General features: G+C 35.3%; 1 protein-coding gene across 4 annotated transcripts in view; it reads right to left on the bottom strand.

Annotated features, from left to right (window-relative positions):
* LOC131075347 (AP-5 complex subunit mu) overlaps positions 1–24,493 on the bottom strand; it is a 132,749-nt gene that overhangs the window by 31,710 nt on the left and 76,546 nt on the right. Inside the window, exons 4-9 of one of the 4 annotated variants that reach the window (XM_058012164.2) lie at positions 17,676–17,974; positions 16,651–17,552; positions 14,027–14,083; positions 9,972–10,019; positions 9,709–9,774; positions 6,650–6,724 (exon numbers count right to left, since the gene is read on the bottom strand). In XM_058012164.2, the coding sequence (XP_057868147.2) occupies positions 6,671–6,724; positions 9,709–9,774; positions 9,972–10,019; positions 14,027–14,083; positions 16,651–17,552; positions 17,676–17,974 (1,426 nt within the window). In that variant the 3' untranslated portion in view covers positions 6,650–6,670. Of the gene's footprint in view, positions 1–6,649; positions 6,725–9,128; positions 9,298–9,334; positions 9,583–9,708; positions 9,775–9,971; positions 10,020–14,026; positions 14,084–16,650; positions 17,553–17,675; positions 17,975–24,493 lie in introns of those variants that run through there. The other 3 variants (XM_058012163.2, XM_058012162.2, XM_059216631.1) reach the window with 3 other exon arrangements.

The raw sequence follows: 24,493 nt of genomic DNA, 5'->3' as shown, positions 1-24,493 counted from the left end.
TAATATTTGCAAGCAAGACACCAATACCACATAACTTCTCTTTACCTTTTTGTTCATGGAAACATCCTCCTAAACTAACCAACAATCAAATGGATAGCCTTGGAACCTAAGGGACTATGAGCTTCTACCTCCACAATAGGGGAATGAACCTCTTAGACAAGGTAATTTTAGTTTCTTCCTATAATCTTGAATGTCATAGGGAGAAGCATGCCATATCCCCAAGGTAGGGGAAGGTTTCAAACAAAAACATGGCTAACCAACTAGAGAATGAGAATTTAGTCTAGTAGGGTAGCAGAGACTCCTTGACTCACCTCCAATATCACATATTCAAGTGACAACATGAGGAAAAATGAGAAACTAACAAGGGCATTGTATTGAAAGTAATTGAGAAGAGTAAAAGTGAAAAGAGAAAATATGTTCAAATTGACCTTCAAGGGTGAGATGGCAAATAATTTGGAGAGCAATTTCATTTCATAGGAGATAGTCTCTAGCATAACTCGATTGAAGTGTTCTAAGATTTTGCTCACTTCTAAGGAAGAACCACAAAAAATCCTCTTTGTATTTTGTTTTTCTTCATAAACCTTCCTTTAATGGACATGCTCATCACTTGGCTATCAATTATTTATTAATATTCATCTCCATTATCATCACCTTCGCCATTTTAAACTTCTTGTAAATTATTTTGAAAATGTAGGATCATGCCCCTTCACTCTCTCCAAGAAGTTGGAGAATCTATCTTTTTAACAAATATGCTACTATGGTGTTTTTCCTAACATCACAAGAAATAGGTCCAATTATGTTCTTCACATCCCCCAATACTAGTACACTTGAAGGATTATTAATTGCCAAGAAAGTGGGGTGATTTTTCTTAGATGGCATGACAACAAAACCCACCCAAAATTAAAATTTAAAATTAAGGGCCAGAACCATATTGAAGTTTGTAGAATTCTCAAAGAAGACTTTAATATGAACCCAATTCATAATTCATTTGATCCAATGAACCCAATTCATAATCCATTTGATCCATCCCACACTAGAAGCAATATAAACATAGAGGTAAGGTCATAGAAGCAATATTTCCTCCTGAATGAGAAATAATAGCACCCATTGCATGTCATGAGATTTATAAATCACATCCACTGTTTGAATTTCTTGTTGTGAGATTTAATTTTATTTATTTTTTCCCTACAATAATCAAATATAATATTACTAGCATACCAACAAGGACAAATAAATTTAGACAATCAACAAACGATATCAAGGAAGACACCTTCCACAAACAAATGGTGGATCCCTAGTTCCTCAACCAAGTGGATACACTACAAAGCATTACATATCTCAAAAAAATCATTGGATTTTATACCAAGGTTGATGGAGAAGGCTACAATCACTTCCCCCTTGTGATTTCTATTAACCCCATCACCCCTAGCAAGACCAAGGTTGCCCTTAGATGCACCATATAAAATGATGATGAACCAAAGAAGGGGGAGGTAAAACCACCTAGTATGATGTCTCTCCAATGTCTTTTTTAGAAAGGAGGAAGTTGGATGGATGTCAATATTCCAATATCAACCACCATTAGTTAGCATGGAGAGATAGAAACAACACTCCCAATGGTAGCTTGTTCCTTAAGGGAACCAAAAATTTCTCATTGTTGGCCAAATAGACTTTCATACCCACAAAAGCACGAGTCTTTCTTGTCCATAACGAATTTGGAGTCACATTGCAACCTCATACCTCAGATAACATGAGGAAGAGACAGATTTCATAGGCTTTTCAACAAGGGGTTGGAAAAGAGAGAGTACCATTGGAAGACAAGAACTACCACCAAGTTTGGTTGAACCCAAGAGAAGTTGAATTTGAACAAAAGAAAACATCAAACGTTCCAAGAAAAAGGACAATTGAGAATACAATAAAAGTCAAGCGTTAAATCCCTCTCACAAAGGAGGAATCTTATAGGAATGGAGAAACCCCTTTTGGAGAAGATTATCTGGGGTGAAAATTTTATTTTGAACTACCAATCATAAAAAAAATTTGACCTTAGGAACTAGGGGCATGAACCACACCTTAGACAATGTGGGTAACCCACCTAAGGTTTGAGAAGCAAGAAGAAACCTTGCAAAAACCTTTAGAAGAAGAAACTAAAAATAGATCATCTTAGTCAAATTGACACATGTGAAGATCATTCAACAAGTTAAGCAGTGTGCAATGTTATGAGCTCTATTAAGACATGTCAGCAATGGCCAATTTTTTTCATGTCTTAACTAAACCCCTAGTCTATATATATATATATATATATATATATATATATATATATATATATATATATATATATATATATATATATTATTGCTAGGTTGATTGAGAAAGAGATTGAATCTTGGTAAGATAAGTTCACCATTTAGATCGGTTGCTCTAATCACCTTTAAGGGCCTTACACAGTTTGTACAATTCATGGAATCCATGATAGGAGAAACTTTGCTATCGATACAAATGCCATTGTCCAAATAATCCAATAACTTTTGAAGATAATCCAACTCAACACAAAATTCATCTTTCTAACTCAAATCTATAACAAAGTATTTGAAACTACTACTATTATAGAATTCAAATGAATATAATCATTGATTATACCAATAGAAAATAGTGTATTTTCTTTTCTTCCAAATTTCAAAGAAAAATTTAATTTCAAAAAGATGTCATTTTTTTTTAATTTTTACAAGACCCAAATAATGTTCCTCAAAAAGGGCTTGATGCAAAGTAAAAATTTTGAGAAGATAAGGAATAAACAAAGAATGTATCAAGAACAAGCAATCAAAAACGTAAAACCAAAAGGTATGCTTGAAAGAATCTTGATGGTTACATCAATAAATAGGAGGAACTCCTATTCTTTGAAACTACTCCTCAAGAGGTAACTCTTGATGCATAAAACACCAAATAATATGTTTTTTTTATTTGTCAAGGATTTTCCTCATTTTTTTTAAATTTGTTCATCTAATTAGTTTTGATAGGGTGTATTTCTTATCTATTATTGAGAATCTCATATGTGTATCTTAGATATAAGCCATCACTGGGGATACTAAACTCGATGTTGAAAAACAGTGTGCTCATTTTCTATTTATAGTGTCTCTACAAAAAGGATGGTCCAGACTCATTTTTTAATAGAATATACTAGAGTAAGACCATGTATGATGTTGATAATTACTTTTCCAATCAAGTAAAGTATGTATTTGGCCTTTAATTTAAGGCCAAGGAAGATAATCCGCGTAACCATATAAAAACATTTGAGGGCTTTCATAACCTGGTTTTGAGCCAAGGGCATTCTAGTGATCAAAAATAAAGGAAACCAACAAATATAATGGTCATTAAGAGAGTACATTTCTTAAAGATAAAGCATCTTAAAAAAGGTAGGGTTTTGCATTCTCCTAGTTATTTCAAATGCTATAACTAATGAAAAAACCAAAAATCTTTGTTGGAGCAAGATTGTTCAAACGACTCTAAAAATTGAGTCCTTGTCAACAAATTTTTAAAAAGCACAACCCTTAAACATGTAATATCTAAGATCTTCCAAGGATTATCACCATGAATGATTACAAATATCTTTAGCACAAAATGTTATGCCTCAAAAAAATTGATATCTCTTATAACCATACCACCAAGGCCATTATGAAGGCAAAGTTGCAAGACAGCCTTAAAAGAAATTAGGATTGATCCAAAAATCAATCAATTAATTAATTGTGGTTTATAGTCCACGATATCAAGCGGTCTGCTTTTGGGTCTACATATAGCTTGCGATATATGGGACTCCACGTACTCCCAATATGTAGGAGGCACCTAATTGTGCTTCAAATACGAAGGGTAGATATCCTAATCCTCGCAAGATTTGAACTTGTGACCAAACAATAGAAAGTGTGCATACCCTACCCCCTGTAGGATTTAAACTTTGAGTAACCACTCTATTTTGGTGTAAGGAGCAATAGAAAGTGCTTGAAAAGAATAGTAAAAAACAAAAAGCTACAAGCACCTTAAAGCTTTGAAACTTTTTGAGCAAGTATAAGTTTATAAATTTATTAAAATATATTTTCCAAGACCATCTAAACAATATAAGACCAAACAATGGAATAAAGGGCCCTAAATGCAATGAGGGTAACCAAAATGTCAAAAATCACCCCAACTTCTACCTAGGGTCACTCATACAATGGAACTCAAATAGGAAAAGGGTAGAGCACTTGTTTATAACACCAAGTTCTCTATCATTATATCTTGGATCTAGAAGCTAGACAAAAGGTAAATGAACATTAATTTCAACTATACAATATGTCCTCCAAAAGAGAGAAAATAATCTTCTATAATATGCCCATTAATATTAATACTTGTCAAAGTGGAGGTGGAGGGATATTCTTTTGAGAAGCCAATAAGAAGCCTTATGGGAAATATCGTTCCAAAAGGCTTTTGCCACAAGCACAAATAAAGAAGGGACTAGAGGGCAACCCTAACATATGATCTAAAACAACCAAATCTTTAAATTTCACACTAGTAATATTGAGACAAGAATATTCATCACTAAAAAAAGTTTGCATATTAAAGTGTCATTATAAGATTCCTAAAAACAATGTTATTAAACAACACGAGTAACCTAGAGTTTCAACTTAGTTCATAACTTCCCACAACTATTAAAAGTATCTCCCTTAAATAAACCAATTGCTCAAACTAAATAATAAAAGGGAAAATATTATTGATTCCTAAACCAAGAGCTTTAGCTATAATCTTATATGGCAATAGTATCTCCCTCAAATAAACCAATTGCTCAAACTAAATAATAAAAGGGAAAATATTATTGATTCCTAAACCAAGAGCTTTAGCTATAATCTTATATGGCATTGATAAGGATAATATGCATCGTGTTGTTGAGGCATTCGTGAACAAACCTTGGTAATGCACTTGATAGTAGTTATTGATAAAACCTCCCAAAAAAAAAAAATCTAGAGCTTTCAATTAAGTTTCATACATATATCATCTTGCAATGGATTAGAGACTCATATTAAACTCAAAAGGAAATGCATCTAAAGTAGGAGCTATTATAGTTCGTCAGCAAAAAGTCCTATTAAAGTTCAACCCAGAGAATAAAAATATTTCCTATAAGATGTGTAAGTAGGTCAATTACAACCTCTCATTTTCATACTATGAGGTCGTGTTTTGTGTGATGAATACACCTTTGTTGTGATCAACAAAAGTTTGAATAATCTAAGTACGCAATCTACAAAGATCAAAAAAAAACCCTACAAGATATGTGAGTAGGTCAATTATAAGCTCTCATTTTCACAATAAGAGGTCATAGTTTGTGTAATGAATACATCTTTGTTGTGATCAACAAATGCTTGAATAATCTAAGAGATCTAAAATAGTCAAAAATAGTTTGAATGGCTTTCCTACCTTCTTCAAGTCTATTTGGAATTTCAATGCATGAGAAAACTCCTTTCTAATAACATCCCCTATACAAAGGCAATGCAATATAGCTCTTGATTGAGTCTCTCTAACACCCATTAGATTAGTAGTTTCAAAATTGCCTTGCAAGAAGTAACCCAATCTTGAAGATCTTTACCAAAAGGGCCATGCTCAATTAGAGAAGTGACAAGATGAATTATGTAGAAAGAGCATCACTAATTCTTTTTCCTACTCTTCCTAGCTATTTTCCATAAATTTAAATAAGTGGTGCAAAATTTAGTTATTTCCCACTTGACAATCCATCATAAGAGCCCATAAAACCTAGGAGTCGAATTTCATTTTTAATGTGGCTTCAACAACATGAAAATGTTGCAAATGCATAGCATTGAGAAAAACGTAGCTGATAGGTAATTTGGCTTTATTGGATTACCCGAAAACCTTGAATTAAATGTATAGATGATTAAAAAGAATGGCATCAAAGGCAACATGCACATGTCTAGCAAAAACAATATCAAAAGCAAAAAAAGTCTTGTTCAGAGCATGGCATGGTAAAAAAGGAAATTTAAAACTTTTCTCTATTTCCACTACAATTAGACTAGGTAAACCAAGGAAATGAGGAATCATTATCTCTAAGATGATTAATGCCAAATTTTCTACTACATAGCACACCATCACATGGAAAAGCCCCTTGTCATTAGGAGCATAAACATTAGTGATACCGATTATAGCAAATTTAGAGCAATTTGATAATGGTGGGAGAATGCAATATATACAAGTGAAAGTTATTTAAAGGAATAACTAACTAGGCATACCCAACAAAAATACCCTTTGATAATATAGTGTGTTGTTATAAACATATATACAATGCTTCCCATTACAAACAAGTCAAAAAGCTTTGGAATGAGACCTGGTGAAATATATACATGGTGCTCTTAAGTGTAACAATGCTATATATAAATATTCTATTGTTGCACATGCTCATGGATGTAATGACATTGAACCTCAATATGTTTAGCATACTCATGAAAATTTGGATTATCAACAACACTCCTTGATTATCAATGAACTAAACAATAGGACGTCCTAGGTACAGCCATTCTTATAAAAATGCAACATAAGCATATCACTTCACTAACAACTCAACCTATGACATAATATTATGCTTCTATGAAATAATTAGCAACGAAAATTTGCTTTTACTCCTCCATGATATTGAACCTAATCTTCAAAAAGATCTTAAATTACACTTTTCTTCATCCAAAAGTCCTACATGTGTGTCCTTCCAAAGAAAAATGTTCATCATATTTATATTTTAGTTCATACAAATTGTACCACATATGCATGTAAAAGCTCACTTTGATATTTTCTAATATAAAAGAACCTCACTTTGATATTTTCTAATATAAAAGGTTAGGTTCTTGCATCCAATTTCAAGCTCCAATATTAACCTAGAATGGGGCCATAAATCACACATGAAGCTAAAATGTCTTATGGATATTTGTTTGCAAACTGAGATCATGTGAAATCCATGAGATGAACAATGTAGAACAAGAGTGAGGACCGTTGATGTATTGAGCTTGAACAACTACATTAATGGCAGTATGGTTGGCCATGAATCCTTCGAAATCCACTATTAATTCTAAAAATGATTTTTTGCCCACAAGGACAAATCATTTGGGGCAGTTGTAGGGTCAAAACCAGCATTAATGGTATATTGGGTGGTGGTGGAGATGAATAGGATGGAAGAATAGGACATGCGGGGCTCTAGGTTATTATTGGATGTCGAAATTGGATGGGTGAATGGATATTAAACTCCCTCAAATGGGGCCATAAATCATGCATGAAACTAAAATGTCTTATGGATATTTGTTTGCTAAGAAAGATGCATTAGAAGCCAGAGAATTTTTCTTCTTATAAACATTAATTTTTAATGCTGAGTTATATTTTTCTTGCCTTTATTTCATTAAATACTCATGATGCTAGCATAATATTTGGTTTTCATGCAGTTTTTCTGAGTCATGAAAAGCAACCGATAAATTTGATAAGTAAAAACCCCGAAGAGGCTAGTTTACGTGTCATAGGGTGCAGTGACAAACCATAAAAAATTACTTGAAAAAAAGTGTATAATCCATACAAGAGATTTTGGGGGGGGGGGACTGTACGACTAAGACAATGAAAAAAGCCATACGATCTACTGAGTTACAACATTCCAAATAACCTTTGACGCGAACTAATTTCTCACACTCAAACTTATCTTTGCAACTACCCGCTAGTCCCATAACTTCATATTGTTTACAACTAAATATAGAAAACTTATAATTCATGTGTCAAAGTAGTAGAATCTTTCACATTTACAAATCATAAACTCTCGTTGCTCTCTTGAAAATGCACTGATACCAATCATTATTTTATTATTTCTTAAAAAAAAAAACATAAACCCGATTTCGACTTGGGGATTCGGATAAACCGAGAATACAACTGACTTGCAAAAACAGGTTCAAAGACAAAAATCCAAGCTCTCATTTATTCCTAACACATCAGTGATTCATCCAAAGTTGCTTCGGGATTGGTAGGCCGATAGTGAAGCCACCTAAGTTGCTGCTTTAATGATGATCACTCCCATCCTTGCATTGTAAATTTTATTTGGAAGCCGCTCAAAGTAGAAAAACTAGCACCTCGATGAAGGCGGCATAAATAGAAATCCAAAACGACTTATGCCAGTGACAAAATTCAACTTGGAAGCACTTTCGGGCATAATAACCATTACGCTTTATAAAGGAGCCATCTGAGCTGTCAAACTATATGCTGTTATCATTGAAGCAAATATCACGATATCTAGGAAAATATTGGATCTCAGACTGCAGACCAATATTTTTGTGAAAAAATTGTTGACTGCTATTTGACTGAAATTTTCTGATGCCCAAAATTTTCCCAACATTTTCCCTATAAAGGTTTTAAACTGTGATTTTTTTGCTCATTTCAATTTTATTCAACTCTGATTTTTCCTGCAACAAGATGACCTAGCATTCTCTAACGCCAGATGTTTTTTATATCTTTATGATGGCTGAGGCATTTGCACAGCAATAGCTTGGGCAGCAACAACGGCTTGCAATAGCAGCTTGCACATTGTTATTGCTACACAAGCAATTGTTGTACAAGCTGCAGTTGCTGAACAAGTGGTTTCTGCTATGCAAGTGGTTGTGCAAGTTTATGTTGCAATGCAAGTCAGTACCCGGTGGAAGTAAGAATGTGTGAGCTATGTCAAAACCCCTGCACATTTCTTGGAAAAGGTGTTATGATGGTGGTAATATAGAATGTTCTGAGCACTGTAGAAACCACATCTCTATTGTAAGCTATGGTTTAGGACATGGCGATGAGGTGTTTGGTCTTTATGAGAAGCATGGTACCTTGCTATTTCTCTTATCTACCGATTTACAACATTGAATGATAGCATAAAGATTGAATAAACATCAACAGATACCTTTGTGCTGGATTTACATCAAATTGGGAGGATAATAACCCTTGTATTGTATTATTTAGTAAATTAGTTGTAAATAGTAGTATAACTCAATGCATGACTGAACTAAGTAATTGTAAGCAATCTAGTTTATGTTGCATATGATCACATCCACCTACGATAGGAAAATCCAATCAATTTACCTTGTTCAGATAAAAATACTTAATGATCTAGCATTACTTCATTATGTGTAATCCATTGAAAAACATCAGGAATTGCAGCCCCATAGTTGACTACACTATATAACAGCGAGCCTCACTCGTTCTGCCCACTTTATGTTACTTTGTAGCTTGATATTTGTAATTTATAGCGTGCATCGATTTTGAAAGTTTGAACTGTGAAGTCAAATTATGTAGTAATGCACTATTAGTATACTGTGTAATCAGTGATTTCAAAATTAATGAGGAAAATCCATATTACAGTATTCATGGTGTACATTGTTGTTTACTTTCACTCTCATTCTCTAGGCAATTAGGATGACTTCAAATGTAAAAAAACATCAGCTATTACTCTCTTTTTTTGAATTTTGAATTTTTCTGCATTTTTTGGGCCACTGATAACATCTCAAGAAATTTAAAATATGCTTCCAAGGTATTCCCGAGAAAAATATTGCTTCTGTCCTATTTTATATACATCCCATGGCAAACAGGTAAGTTTGAAAACAATTTCTTGGAACAATGACACAAATAGAGCAACTGGACACAAAATTGGTATATTGGCATATTAAAACAAACCAATGGTCACACCTTAGGAGATGCTGCATGTGGATACCTTCCTAACGAATTCCATAGAATATATTCTCCTGCCAAAACCTGTTGATTTGTAAACTGTTAATAATAAGCTACCAACCAATGGATTTAGAATCACCACAAAGAGATCGATCCTATGATTAAGGACACCATGCAAACATGAATTTTTGTCACAATCACCAAAACCAATTTAAAACCTTAAAAGAATAAATGAACATAGTTTTGTACTTAAGCATTTTCTTTTAGTTCATAACCCATACCTGTGCTGAAAACTCACACGGTACTTTTGCAACAGGATATATTGTAACCTGCATAAAATCCAGGTAGAAGTTGTTCAAGATAATCCATTTAATTAAGAATAGTAAACAAATAAAATTATTTTGATCTAGACTCGAATCATGCACCAAACTAAGAAAAAAAATCCTAGACGCTAATAGACCTCATCTCACAAACTAGTAATTTCAAATAGCAAAACAGATAGCTTGGCTTTGACAAAGGAACCTTCACTCATGAAGCACAAGAGCAGTCTATAATGACTGGACACTACAAGATATAATCTTCTTCATGTAGTACCTGATTGTACAGATCACTAAAGCCTTAGGTCACAAACAAATAAAGCAGAATCTAGATTGAATAAATACAGTGACTCTTCCGTATCAGCATATTAAAACCCAATTTATTGCCAGGTAGAAGCAGCATCTATCAAGCCATCCATCAAATATATGTTGAGCAAACGTTATCAAGGCATCATAGAAAGTGGACCAGATGTATTGGCTCTATATCAGAAGATATGTGAACCCTACACTATCAGTCATCGATCATTGAGGCTACTAAATCTATACTGAGAAATATGTTGAGCTCATGTTTTTCAAGAGACAAGCATGTATGAAATATTGAAGCAAACCAATATACTTGAAGCTAAAAAATTATTTGGAAAAGTTTACAATTTGTAAAATAAGGTTGAGTGTTGGATTTTATATTAGAACAAAAAGTTTTCAATATAATCTGGTATTATCTGGAGAGTTCTTGAAGGATTGTCCATTCGGAACTCAAGCTGAGGTGGCAAAATAAATCCTCATTTGAACACTTGTAATATTCCCACCTTGAAATTAAAATGAGATTAACCCCAATGCCTCTCTTACAATTTCTTTGAGGAAGAATTAAGTAATATAATGAAGGGCAATTATAAATAATATGAGACACAAATAGTTGCAACTCTTGAGGGAAAAGGATATTTAAAGAAGACCAAGCAAACGAGAAGGATGTGATTGGAAAAAAACATTTATATATTTATTTATCACTCTTTGTGGAGTATGAAACAGTATTCTTACAGTTTGAGGATGAAACACTCTAGGACTGAAATTGAAGGATGGAAATCCTTAATTTCTCTTGTCAAGTTAGTGGATGGAAACCCCTAATTTGGAAAGAGATAAGAAACATTTCTTTGACATTTATGCAAAGGGAGACAGCTGCAAATTTGAAAGAAGAATTACAGAAGAGGCTAAAGGATAAGTTTTAGATTTTCAGAGATACATGTTAAGCTTTGAATCCGAATTATATATTAAAATTATGCTTTTAAGGATATATATAATTATCATTAACTATGCAATCGTTATTGTGAGTTAGGGTTATTTATTTAAGGAAAAAATTAAAAAGGGGCATAACAATACTGTTCAGAGTTTGAAAGCAGATGTTTTTGGACAAGTCATGAAAATACACTACTCTTTAATCCCAATCTAGATTGAAGAAGATTTGGAAGACAAGAGATGTCAAAGAATTAGAGCAAATTAAGATGGGTGCTTAAACAGAGCTGGCCACCGTTAAAAATGGATAAGCATACACTGCAATTTTGGTAAAATCTAAATGAAGTAGAGAGCTGTCTACATCAGGTAAAAAGTAGATTTTATCTGTTATAACATGGAAATCTATGCACGTAACTTTTAAAATCAAGAGGACTTGGAAATTCATCAATCCACTACAGGAATTTCACCGCAAATGGAAGACAGTAAAGCTAAACTAGGCTGGTAAAAATAGTATCACACATTTAGATTATAACATAACAAGTACCCTACAGATAGGAAGCCCCAACATTTGATCATTTTATGTAAATCTTTGTCCAAATTAATGCTCCATCCCTTGCATAACGAATAATTATAAACACATACAGACACCCACTTCTACTTATTGATGTAGCATTATAAGAAACTGGCATTTATCAGCTAGTTAAGTAAAAATCAACTTTCACTTTTTTTGTAACTTTTATAATGGGGAAGATTCTTTATCTCAACCTCTAATTTCTCTTAACAATGGCAGAAGATTTTGAGAGGTTATAAACCTGTTATGAAATATTTAATTGCTTGACTGAATATAAATTAACAGGTAAACATGTAAGAATTTAGAAATAACCAAATAGGTATATTCATGTCACCCCTATGTGTCATGGGTATATGTCCCATGTCCTAGGGGAGCAAGGGTTTCCAATACTCCCACTTCCACAATGTGCAGACAGCTATAAAATATCCCCTAGCCATCCTTGGTAGGGCAAGAAAATTGTTCCATGTCTGATCCAAAAATCCAGGTCTTACGTAAGACCAACAAGGTCTTGGTGTCACTAGCTCATTGGGGTGTATTTGAGAGACCTAACATATGAATTTGTCATCAAATGGGTTATCAAGGGGATGCCAATGATATTGGTCCAACATAGGGATGGAATGGAACATCTTGATTCTTCGGAATGCATCAATTCAAAGTTGCAAACCTGAAAACTACCTGGAAAGACAAGAATGACAAGTTTGTGGCAAAGAAGAATCCAAAGGGGCAAAGGCAAGAAGAGTTTCACTTCCATGGTAAGGACAAAAAGAAAAGGTGAGAACAATTTACATTGTGGGCATGAAGAAGATAAATGTTGGAATTTGCATCCCAAATAAGCACCTTCTTAATTGACGGGAAAGATAAAATCAATGTTTTGGTGAATAAGGGCAAGGATATAAGAGTGTGATTCAAATGCGAATGATTGCATTTTTCTAAGTTGCCAATCCTAGTACAGGAATGGGTATGGGTTTGAGCTAAGCCCCCATGAGTACGGGTATGAATTTGTGTGTGTGTGTATTTCTTGGATTTTTCAATTTGCCAAGTCTAGGAACTGACTCCGAGTCCAAAATCAGCTTGCAAACTCCAACGTGAGTCCGAGTCTAGTAACTATGCTGTGTACTGATTACTCTGGTCTATCACCATGGTTGACCCTACATTTTGACATATATACTCTCAAACCAGTTATCAGTTAATAATTATATAGCAGATTTTTCAGTTTCTAATTTCATTTGAATGTTCAAACTTTGTTTATTTCACAGTTCACTTCATGAGTTATTGGTTCAAATGTTTCAATTTCCATACTCTTAGGCTTGTAGCTCTATAATAATGTTGAGTTTTAAAAATATAACAACCATTGAAATTCCATATTTTTAAAATTTTAAAAATACATAATATATTTGTCATCCCATCTTCCTAAATCCAGGAAAAAAATATCATCCTGCGGAAACACATAGCCATCCCTCTCCTAAAACACCATTACCTGACACTCTAACACTGATATGTTAGTTCAATTGAACTGCAAAAACTATTGCTTAATTGCATTTACAAGTATTCAAATTCAACACTACCATTATGTATATCATAAAATGTACGTAAAGTGTTTCAATTTCTTTGGGAAATGTAACACATTCTGTGGATGACCAATGTTTCACATACACTTGAGAGTCTTCTACGACAAACTAAATAGATTTTATATTGTCAAAGTGCTACAAAAGCATATCAACATTATATATGAAGCTGTATGAATCTGTTTATTAAATAATAAGACCAATACATATAATAATGTCTAAAAGTGGGATTGACCCTGCAGTGCAACAGTTAAGTTGCAAGCAGCATTAATGTTGTGATTCAGGTTCGAATCCCGCTCGGTCAAGCCCTGTGGTTGCAGGTTGGAGCAGAAAGGAGAGATAAGGAGCTGAATGGAGAGATAAGGAACGAGGAGAGATAAGGAGTGGAGGACGGCAAAAGGAGATATAAGGGTGTTAATGCCAAACAGCTCTGAGGATGAGGTCCCTCAAAAATGTGGCCTCACTGGTTCATAGCTCCAGTCAAAAGCGTTTACGGCTTCGGCCCCTTACCGATCAAATAAAAAAAATAATGTCTAAAAGTGATATATTTTCAACTCGGCTATTAAATAATTGAGGCAAAGAAGATGAGTTAAAAAAAAGAAACATGGTAAAAGCACATCTAAATAGAACTAGATTAGCAAAGAAGATAATCATACTGCTTTTGGATCAACAGACATTCCTGACATGGTACCCCCAAGAAGCTTAAACGACACCTGCAATGTGAAAAATTCACACAAAAAACTGGGTTAGCATTTCCCACTAATTGAAAAAGTCATACGTGCAGAAATCACCCTAAGTTCTTGATCAAACAAATGACAAAATTAAAGAATACCAACCAAATAAAAGTAGTCTCTACACATTGATGTGTAACTAGCTTGGTCATACCAAAGTCTAATTCAATAACATGGAATATACAGAATCTTAGAACTTGACTCCTTTACCTATGTGCAGATATTATGTGCTTTGCTTAATAAGCACAAAGTTGTCCAATTGCAAATCTTAGCAAAATGAAGAATTGATTGTGAAAACATGGAAAAGAGAACTAATACAGCAGACACACAAGAATTACTCTTTCCAAGATAAACCCTGTGTAGGCAAAAAATCCAGCAATTGAAGTTGTGCATCCTTCCACTTATCACTAAAATGCAAGGTTACACAAAGGTGATGTCATCGTGGCTGCTATCAGACTTCAACAACAATATATAATGCTTGTTCTTCACTTTGTTCTCTATGTTTCTTGCTACTACTGAACTCAACTCTAGATGCACATACAAGTGATCAAGGAGCTTTACTAACACCAACTCATATTACAAATGGTCACAAAAGGAACCAACAATCTTTTCCTTGCAACAGTAGAAGTAGGAACATTTCATTTTCCAGTTTGTTTTGTTAATCTAAACTTTGTTGTATGCGACAAGTATGACAATAGAGGAATGTGCCGATTTTTCACAGATGAGAAGTTTGCCCTTGGTAATAGTGTATTTCTTCAGGAATCAACAGATTTGGCATTGGATGAGCTTGTCACTTTTGAGCAGTTAACAGGCTCTCCCCTAGCAAATGTGTCCCTTTCCAGTGTTTTCCACAATTGCCAAATTCAAGAGATTTCTTTAGGGCCCAGACCATCCTTAGAGTTTTCGACACAGTTTTACTTTAGGGATTCAATATTGTTAACAATTAGATTGCCTGCATTTTACTTTAGGTTTGAAATTATAGGTTGATACATTGAAATATAATTTAAAATCATGTTTCATATTACGATTATCAGTCTATCAGAAAGATTATGGAACCAGTGGAATGTTATTGCATATTCCATGCATTCTACTTACCATAGAGTACTTACTTTTTGAAGGTTCAGTTTGTTTTAGTTTAAGTTATTTTTAGGTATTTTTTACTTATTGTATTTTAAAATTGAAAGGTTAATTTTTATATATTATTTTAATAGCCATCCCTGAAAGCAGAAAAAAATTTGCCATCCATGAGACCCAGAGAAAAACTGACACAATCTACTGTTTAGGAAGGGGTGTCCAATAGTAGGTGGATTTCTTGCTCTATATCTTTTTATGGCGGCATGCCTTCTGGATTTCAAATACCTTTAAGGATTGCAACAGCAAATTCATTTTCTGTTGCTCTTTGCTCTAGACAAAAATTTTAGCTCCCGCTGCCACCAGAAGTTAAAATCCATTTGTTCCTTGAACTGAGGCTGCCTGCAATGAAGCTTTCTGACTATAATGCAACAGATGAGTATTTCTGTAGAAAACATACATTAAAATCTGATTTCCTTGAGAACCTTCTTATTAAATCAGGTTTTTGCTTGTGCCATGAATCACATACCCAAGCCCTTTCTGCTGATCCTATTGATATCTAACATAGTAAGTTTCAAACAAAATAATCTTCCCTGAATATTTTCATTGCCTGCTTAAGTGCCATAAAACAAAATATACGATCAAACTGATCTAACATGAGAACCTCGTCCTTAAAATTGTTTGCAATATTATTCACCGTATTAACTGTATACAACATTTGTTTACAAATGTTGTATACACCAGCACATTTTTCCTAGGGTACAAATAAATGTAGCCAAGGTATTGTTGAAAGGTAATTTCTGGTCAATTTGCCTCACCAGGTCTTACAACTATATGTATTAGTGCAAAAAATCTACCATATTGCCAAATTCTGGATTTATGTAGTGATAATCATAACAAAACGAAATTTCAGGCCATGCTCAACAAAACTATAAGAACATGTAGTGGCATCAAATGCAAACGAGCACTCATGCTATGTTCAGATAGTTTTAACTTTTAATAACTAGAACGCATAGGAAGTAGGTTTCTTATTTGAAGCCAAGAGAATCATTATATTCTCATGTAACTCCAATCTGAAGCTAGACATTACCCTATTAGTTATATCCTTCAGAAGATGTTTGATTGCAATGAACGTATTAACTTGCACAGCATTCACTTTATAACAAGCACCAATTTCAAACCACAGAAACAGAAAGCCCAGCAGATTAAGGAATTAATTTTTGAGATTGAATCCCAGCAGTGACGTAAGAAAACTAACTATATGTTCTCTTCCAATGAAAAGTGTAAAAAGGAGGAATTAACTTGCACAGCATTCACTTTATAACAAGCACCAATTTCAAACCACAGAAACAGAAAGCCCAGCAGATTAAGGAATTAATTTTTGAGATTGAATCCCAGCAGTGACGTAAGAAAACTAACTATATGTTCTCTTCCAATGAAAAGTGTAAAAAGGAGGAATTAACGGTTGCTAAACTTACTTTTGCAAAGTTGTAAGCTTCCCAAGTAAAAGGCTCCTCTAATTCAACTGCATTGAGGTCCTTATTCATTTTTTCTTCCAAGAACTCTTCTATATTGTTCAATCCATTTGAACCATCACCCTCAGAATCACTCTCCTCTTCGAACACAGATTCTTCTGTTAATTTTGATCTGTATGAATATCGATTAGTAGTCTTTGGTGCAAACTTAATTGTCCCTGGAAAAGTTGCTTCTATGCTTTTTGCAGTCCCACTTCGTCCACTGACAATGATCTTCCATTCAACTGAATGTTCTGTTGTTGACACTGTTCCTACTGATGGATTTCCATCAATTAAAACAATTTTCCGCCTTGGGAAAGGCATAGTTACCGAACAATACTCCATGACGATAGGTGCCTTGTAGCCTTCCATTAACTTCAACTTGAATAAAAATGCACCTTCATCTTCTGAAACCATTGAAAGCTGATAAAATCCTTTGATGGGAGGACTTAAATTTGAAAGAGAGGCCTGGTAACGCACTAAAACAAAGTTTCCAAGTGGTGGTGAAAATATTAGAGCTTGTTTGTCTACACCCTGCTCAGAAACTTGGGCACATGGATGAAAAGACACTGCCTCAACATGAGCAGCATTCATGCCTGTTAAGGGGAGAGAAACGTCTGGCAGGCCTTCTAAATCTGCACGACAGTTTATTTGACCAGAAATGGATATAACATCTGGAACATCATCCCTATCATACATTGCTGCAGATACTAATTCATGAATCATAAACAGTATTCTTTGCTTTCCTCTAAAGAGGTATGGCTTCCATGCCGGCTGTTTCAGATCTGTAGGAGGTAAATCCAATGATGAAAATCCATTTGCTCTCATAGTAGAAAGATTAGTGACACCAAGATCCAAAGGAGTGCCTGTACAACATGCAATTTAGCATCATCTCAATGAGATCAAACTTCATATGTTAGTAAATCAATGTGCAAGGATCAAAGGCAATACTAGAAAGAGAACTTTATGGCAAAGGAGAAAATACTGACCAAAGGGTATTGAACTACTGATGAAGTTCCTCAATCCATCTTTATCAACAGATCTTGAGCTACCTTTGCTACCAGAAAGGTCTGATGCTATGGTGCCTGTGGCAGCCGAACTAACAGTTGCAGTCACTGGAAGAGGGGCTGCTACAGGCTTGGCCCTAGCTGCAATGCCTGTTATTCCCATGCTTCCTGTTAAAGAGTCTAAGAGGCCTCCGACAGAAGGTGGTGGATTTACAATCATCTCTGGTTCAAGAACCTCCCCAGTAACCACATCTCCCAGGGCTTGTGCCACCATAAATGCCCTGTAAGCAGACAGGTATCATAGTTAATGGCATGCCCTCACAAGAATTTTCACACAAGTTTCACTTTACAGTACATCACCCTAATACAATCAAAATGATTGCACTGTATGCACAATGCATGTGAATGCAATAAAATTATAACTCCGGTTACCTAATAAATGCCTAGATATGCCCATGCAGTCAGTTGTATTGGTAGTTGTGAGAGAGAAGACCAAAGTTAGAAAAGCATCAATTAAGTACATCCTAGATTGCAGAAAATTGAAAATAATATTTATTCATAAAGCAGCAAAGAGAGAAAATTATATGATATGAAGCAGAAAATTTACTCATTAACAGTAACAAACCAATTTTCGAAAGAGAATAAATAGAGCAATGCAAAACACTTCTAAGAAGCTTTAAATTTTAACTTCTCAAATAGAAAAGAGGGTTGCAACTTCAGTTTTACAATGAGAATGGAAAAGCAGATTTAAATGGCCAAATGTTGACAAGAAATTTTTAGTCATTCCAAGTGAAACTTTTCCTGGTTGATATCATGCAAATTACATTTGGAGAACAAATTTAGGAATTTTATGAGTCAACTGGACAGCATTTCAAAATAGGTTATCAAATACTTAATACAGGCAATAAAAAATACAAGCTCCAAATGGATGTTGAGTTCTTTCAACATTCATGCATAACTTTCCATATAACACCATGTCTTCAATCAAATGATTTAATGCTAAAAATAGCACATATGACGGTTGCATGCATTCCACAACTTTTTTTACCTCACTGAACCTCTCCAGAGGTAACAAGTTGGTTGAGAAAAGATGCAGGGTGCCTAACACAAAGTTTGTCTTTAGTGATTTATCATGTCTGAAGTAGTGGTCATAAAAATGTGTTGTGATTCTTTATCAATATGCGGGAACAACTTCCCAAGGTTACATATTGTTGGCTGCTTTACTCACACTGCAATGATTTAGGGTTATATGCACTATATAGCCTTGGTATTGGTAAAAGAAAAAATCTCCAATACGTAAGCATCACTCCTTATTTGTATTGACAAAAATTCCCCACTTTCAGATAAGCAACAGAGATGATTTCTTCCATTTCAAACATGGAAATGCCATCCAATCCTACCAAGCAGCTACTGCCCACTATAAGTTTTTCCTTTTAATTGATGTCATTGTTGGTTTTAGTAATCTTCGTTTCTGCAAGAATTTTGATCTCTGGAGTAAAATATTCATCCTTTTTATGCGCGATTTTTTGCTCCTGAAATTCAGAAAACTTATGTCAAATATACAGCAATCTTGTAACAGTCACAAATCATGTGATGTACATTGGTCCTAGGAAGATGTTTGAATTTTAACTTTAAGTAGTGATTGTGTAGAGACTCTTACTGTCATTTGATCAAGTTGCTTCTGCTAATCTGCTGGTTAGTTTAAGACCACAATTGTGCCTCCAAACTTGTCATCTTGACATGGATTAATGATCAGTCTATAAGGGTTTGCTTAGAGCCTTTCTAGACTAACAGGCTCTTGAAGATTGTGCAGATGGTCGAATTGAAAATGCCCACAAAGGAAATACCTTGAAGCATGTTATAGCCCAGGCACATGAAAAGGCAAGTGTTTTGCAAATATTGTGATGTGAAGTCGTTGTCCTCATTTTTGTTTTCAAAAATGAAGGACCATTACATAAAAAAATTTGTGAAAAAATGAAAATTTTACTCTATGGCATGCTTCCCGAGGCATAATTTTGACTAATCCTTGGACTGGTTTAATCCTCAATCCATCCTCGAACTACGTTTCAAATTTCATCGCATTATGGATTCGTTTGTTGGGTCTTTCCTTCAATTTCGGGTTTTTTCTCCCTAACTGCAGGTGGAGAATTTTCTTTGAACTGCAAGTTTTAATGATTTCCATTTTTTTGGTCCTTGTAGGGAAATTTTTGGCTAATTAGAAGTGCACTTTATTGAAAAATAAAAACTTGTAATTTGTTTTTTATTTCCCCCTTGATGGTTTTTGGTTTTTTCAGTTAAAATAGGGATTTTTTGGTTAAGTTACAAGTAAACTTGTAACTCTTTTCTAAAACCCCCTTTAATGGTTTTTGCTTGTAATAGGGATTTTAAACCCCTATTACATGTGTGCAAGTGAATTATAACTTGTTGTAGGGATTTTATTTTCCCTTTACAAGTGATTTTAAACTTGCACATCTTTCTCCAAAACCCGATTTTGCCTAGGAATGGGAAAAGTGACATTTAAAGCTTGCTATTTTGCCCCAAAAACCCGATTTTGTCTATAAAGTGCATTTTTTAGGATTTTAAACATGTAATTGCATTTTAAAAACCCGATTTTTGCCTCATTGATGAAAAAGTGCAATTTTAAAACTTGTCATGTTGCCCAAAAAACCCGACCAGCAAGGAGAAACGTTTTTGTTGAAGATTTCAAGCAAATTTTTGTGGAGATTTTTAGGAAGGAGAGGCGTTTGGGATTCTTCCCTATTCTTGTGCATTTGCAAACATCTTTCACGTCATTCTAGGGTTTTGGGAGTTCGATTTATTGCTAGTTTCTTGGTGTCAAAAATGCAAACACGTTTTTACCAAAAACCACGTTTTTCTCCTTCAAGGATGCCACGAGTCAGCAATCTCCTAAATCGTTTTGGCTTGGTATGCTAAGGCGCTGAGGTTAGAAAGAGTTTTTGCCACTTTCCACGCCATTTCCCTTGGACTTGCTACCACGTTTTTCAATTTATGACGTTTTTATAAAAACGTGGCAAGGGTTTGGCATTGCGGATTGTCTTTATTTATTGGATTGTCTTCTTCATTCCAAGATTGTTGCATCTTTTGGAGAGGCATTTTCAGTTTGAAACAAGGTATGATTTCTTTTCTTTTCTTGTTTCATTTTCTTATTTTCTTGTTTTTTTAGTTTTCCTTTCTAGTTGTAAATTTGTAAATATGTTGTTCTTGCCCAAAAAATCGGTTTTGTGAGAGAGTTTTTCCCCCTTGATATGCAATTTTTGGATTGCATTGTTCTTCCCCATTTTTCCTCTTTACTTGTATTCGGGATTTTAAATCCCAATTACAAGTTGGCTGGAAATCTTTGTTCTTCCCTTACCGTTAAAGAATTTAACCATTTTTGGTTAAAATTCCAAGTTGAAAAGATGTGAAATACCCTTCCTTTCAAAATCGGGTTTTCAGAACCCGATTACATGTTGAAAAGTTTTTCCCATTTTCATGTAAATGACATTCCCGGATTTTCCCATTTTTATCCATTCATGTCACCCATATCCGTACTTTCCATTTTCGTCATTTTCCGCAAGTCTAATTCTCATTTTCCATCCATTTCTCCATTTGCAAATATACAAGTGTACTTGCATTCGGGTTTTAAAAATCCGATTGCATGTATGCCCTTTCCAACTTGTATACTTGCGAAAATTTCCCCAAGATCCAAAATTGGTCAAAGTCAAGATTCCCTTATTTCCATTTATTTCCCCTCTCTCTCACACAAAGTCGTAAAGTTCAAGAGTCGAAGTTTTTCCCATTTGAAGAAGGAAAAATGTTATTTGCAGTTGAATATGATGTTGCCTTAACGCTTTTAAGTCTTCATCACAATATTCCAGGTTGTCCATCAATGTCAGATTTGTCGTCATCACCAATTCCAAAAAAGATGAAGTACAAATATGACAAGTACCAAAACGAAGTTGCGCCTTCCCAAGTTTCCTTCCCTTTAGATTGTATCATAGATACAAAGATAGGGCATGTAGACATGACAAAATTTGTCAAGAGGGTTGAGGATCCACAAGATAGCAATATGCAGCGGTTGTTGGACAGCCATATCCATCACGCATCTTCTTTCTCGGTGGCTGCCCTAGAACCTGAATTTGTTCTCGCTTGCGCCCATCACTTTGACAAGGAGACAAGAATCACTAAAAATGATGATGGCGAAGCAATAATCCGCCTTGATGCAGACACAATTGAGAAGGTCTTCAGAATACCTCCCGCACCTGTTTACATGGAAATCTCCAAAGAGAGTGCAACTGAGTATTATGTGAAAAGGGAAAAAGACTATAAACGACATATCAACAGGTGGATCCATGAGCCACGAGCCACCTTCTCAAGGTGGGCAAAGTTGTACCGCTGTGACTTCTAATGGAAAATAGGAGACATCGTAACCCTCCTCAGCAAGATAATGGGCCTTAAACATTCTAATGTTTTTGAGTCCTGGATGTACCAATTCATCATGTTCATAAGGCAATCCCATCATATATCATGGGGAGAAGTCATCAGCGATGCTTTGTGTGAACAACTTTCAGCAGTCTCTTCCACCATGACTTTCTACATGAACTCATATTTGGTGTACTTGGCAGCATCGCTTAGACATTTTCCAGGTCTTTCTACCAAGGGTGATCGCTTGCTTATACCGGTATGGGAATATTATGATCAGTTGCCTTTGAGACCCAGGAAATTGCATTTCAGAAGAGCCCAAGATGCATTCTTCGATTACTTCATGTGTCAGTTTGACAGAACTCTGAAGAACAAAAGGGTATCAGATGAGGCATGGGAAAGGGTGAGTGAGTATGGATGCTTGTTTCTACAGTTCCCGACCTTCACCTATATGAGAATTGGATGCTATAGTGGGCAGCCATACATGCTTCCTAGATACCCAGCTGATAAGATCATTCTTATGGAGTTGGGAAGACAAATCATGGTTGTCCACACTCATCAATCTGCCAGACATAAGGTGGAATAGGGATCTCTACAACAAACCCATTAAAAATTGGCCGGTATTCTCTTGTCACATTCGTTAAAGCCAAGGCCATGGAGACCGAAATGCAGGAAATTAAGCTCAAAAGGTTTAAGTCCAAAGCTGATTTTGATTACCAGGGTATGAAGGAGAAGATCAAAAAATCCTTCGTGCACGTGCATCGCATTGAGGATATCTAGGTAGATCTTCGTACAGAGGTCGAGGTTCTGAAGATGGATTACTGCAGGCTCACTGTTGAGCAAGTTGTTGATTTGAACTTGGCGGATATTCCACAAGGGATGATTGATGATGGGCACGTACTTGATCCTAAATATATTTCCGGAAGGGTTGAGGAAGCTCCACTTCCTTTAATCCAATGGTCACACAAGGAGTGCATATCCATTCTTGAGAGATTTCAACCTATCTTGGCTAACACCAATGCTTGGTTGAAAAGTAAAGTTGTTAGACTCATAAAAATCAAGATTGGAAAAGAAGATGATTCTACGGGGCCTCTTGGACGTAAGTCTGAGATTCAGGTTGACAACAAGGAAGGCGCATCATCTTCGAGCACAAGGATCAAATTGCGAGTTAGTCGGGCAATAGTGCTTTCTCCTGAGGAGACGACAGTTCGTGGGAAGGAAAAGTCATGGTTTCATGTTCAGGTAATTGATCTGGACAATCCAGAAGAAGGGCAGCAATCTGATGATGCTCCTAAGTCTCCAGTATCGGACTCGCCTCATGAGATCATTCCCCTAGTTTCCATTGAGACGTCCCTTTGTCCTCCTGACTTGCTTGTGGATGAATCTCCTCAGAATGCCATTCTTATTTTGGCATACGAGCCACCTCTTGATCATCAACAAGAGAGTGTGCTGGAAGTTCCTGAGGATACTCCTGCATGGATCCAACTGTCAGAGATTGATAACTCCACTACTGGTTTTGAAGAATTTATGAGGCAATCTTCATGCCCATTGGTTACTGAGCAAACTGTAGTCGCCATCCAAACAAATATTCCTCCCAGGATGACCACGGTTATTCAAACAGAAACTGCTTCTCCTTTGCCTACAGCTGCTACTGAAGTAGAGTTGATGGCTTTACCTCCATGGCTTAGTTCTTTTACTCCAAAAAGGAATAAGCAAGAAATCTAACCTGATGCATTTGATTATCAACAACTTAAACAGTCTAGATCCAAGGTTGCTAAAAAGGCCAAAACTATCTCCAGAGTAACTGTTGACAGCAACAGGATGAAGGTAGCTGAAATTGTTGAGCCCATTGCAGATAAGCCACTTGAAGAAATGTCAGCTGCTGATTACAAAGTTACAAGGATAGAATTGGGTAAGCAAATGCATGAGGTGATTAAACATGATGCTCAGTTTTCTGTAGCTTCACTGGTACAGCGATGTGATGAACTTCTAGCAATGAAAGATAAGCTAGAAGAGGAAAACCGACAACTTATGGCAGTTGTTCATAAAATCATAAAACCTGCTGCTGAAGGAAGTAACTCCATAGGTTCTTCCGGTTCCCAAGAATCAATTCGTGGAGTAGAAAGGGTTGCTCAGAAGGTACAAGCATTGGATTCCTGGGTTGATCAGCTTCATGATCTATGTGCACAAGTGATGAAAGACATTTTTCAGATGATGTCTAAGTTGGAAACTGTTGAAGAGAAACTGGATCAAACTTCCGATACTTTCAAAAAGAATCTGGAAAGTGTTGAAGATAGTTTGAAAATCTGGCGTACCATGCCCCAACAACAGTTGAGTGTTCTATAGGAGTATGCCATCATCTCTTCCAAGATCATGTA

This window comes from Cryptomeria japonica, chromosome 2 (genome assembly GCF_030272615.1).
Source record: "Cryptomeria japonica chromosome 2, Sugi_1.0, whole genome shotgun sequence".
NCBI classification, from domain to species: domain Eukaryota; kingdom Viridiplantae; phylum Streptophyta; class Pinopsida; order Cupressales; family Cupressaceae; genus Cryptomeria; species Cryptomeria japonica.
Note: the sequence above shows the minus strand (reverse complement) of the source record. Positions and strands in the feature narration are given on the sequence as shown.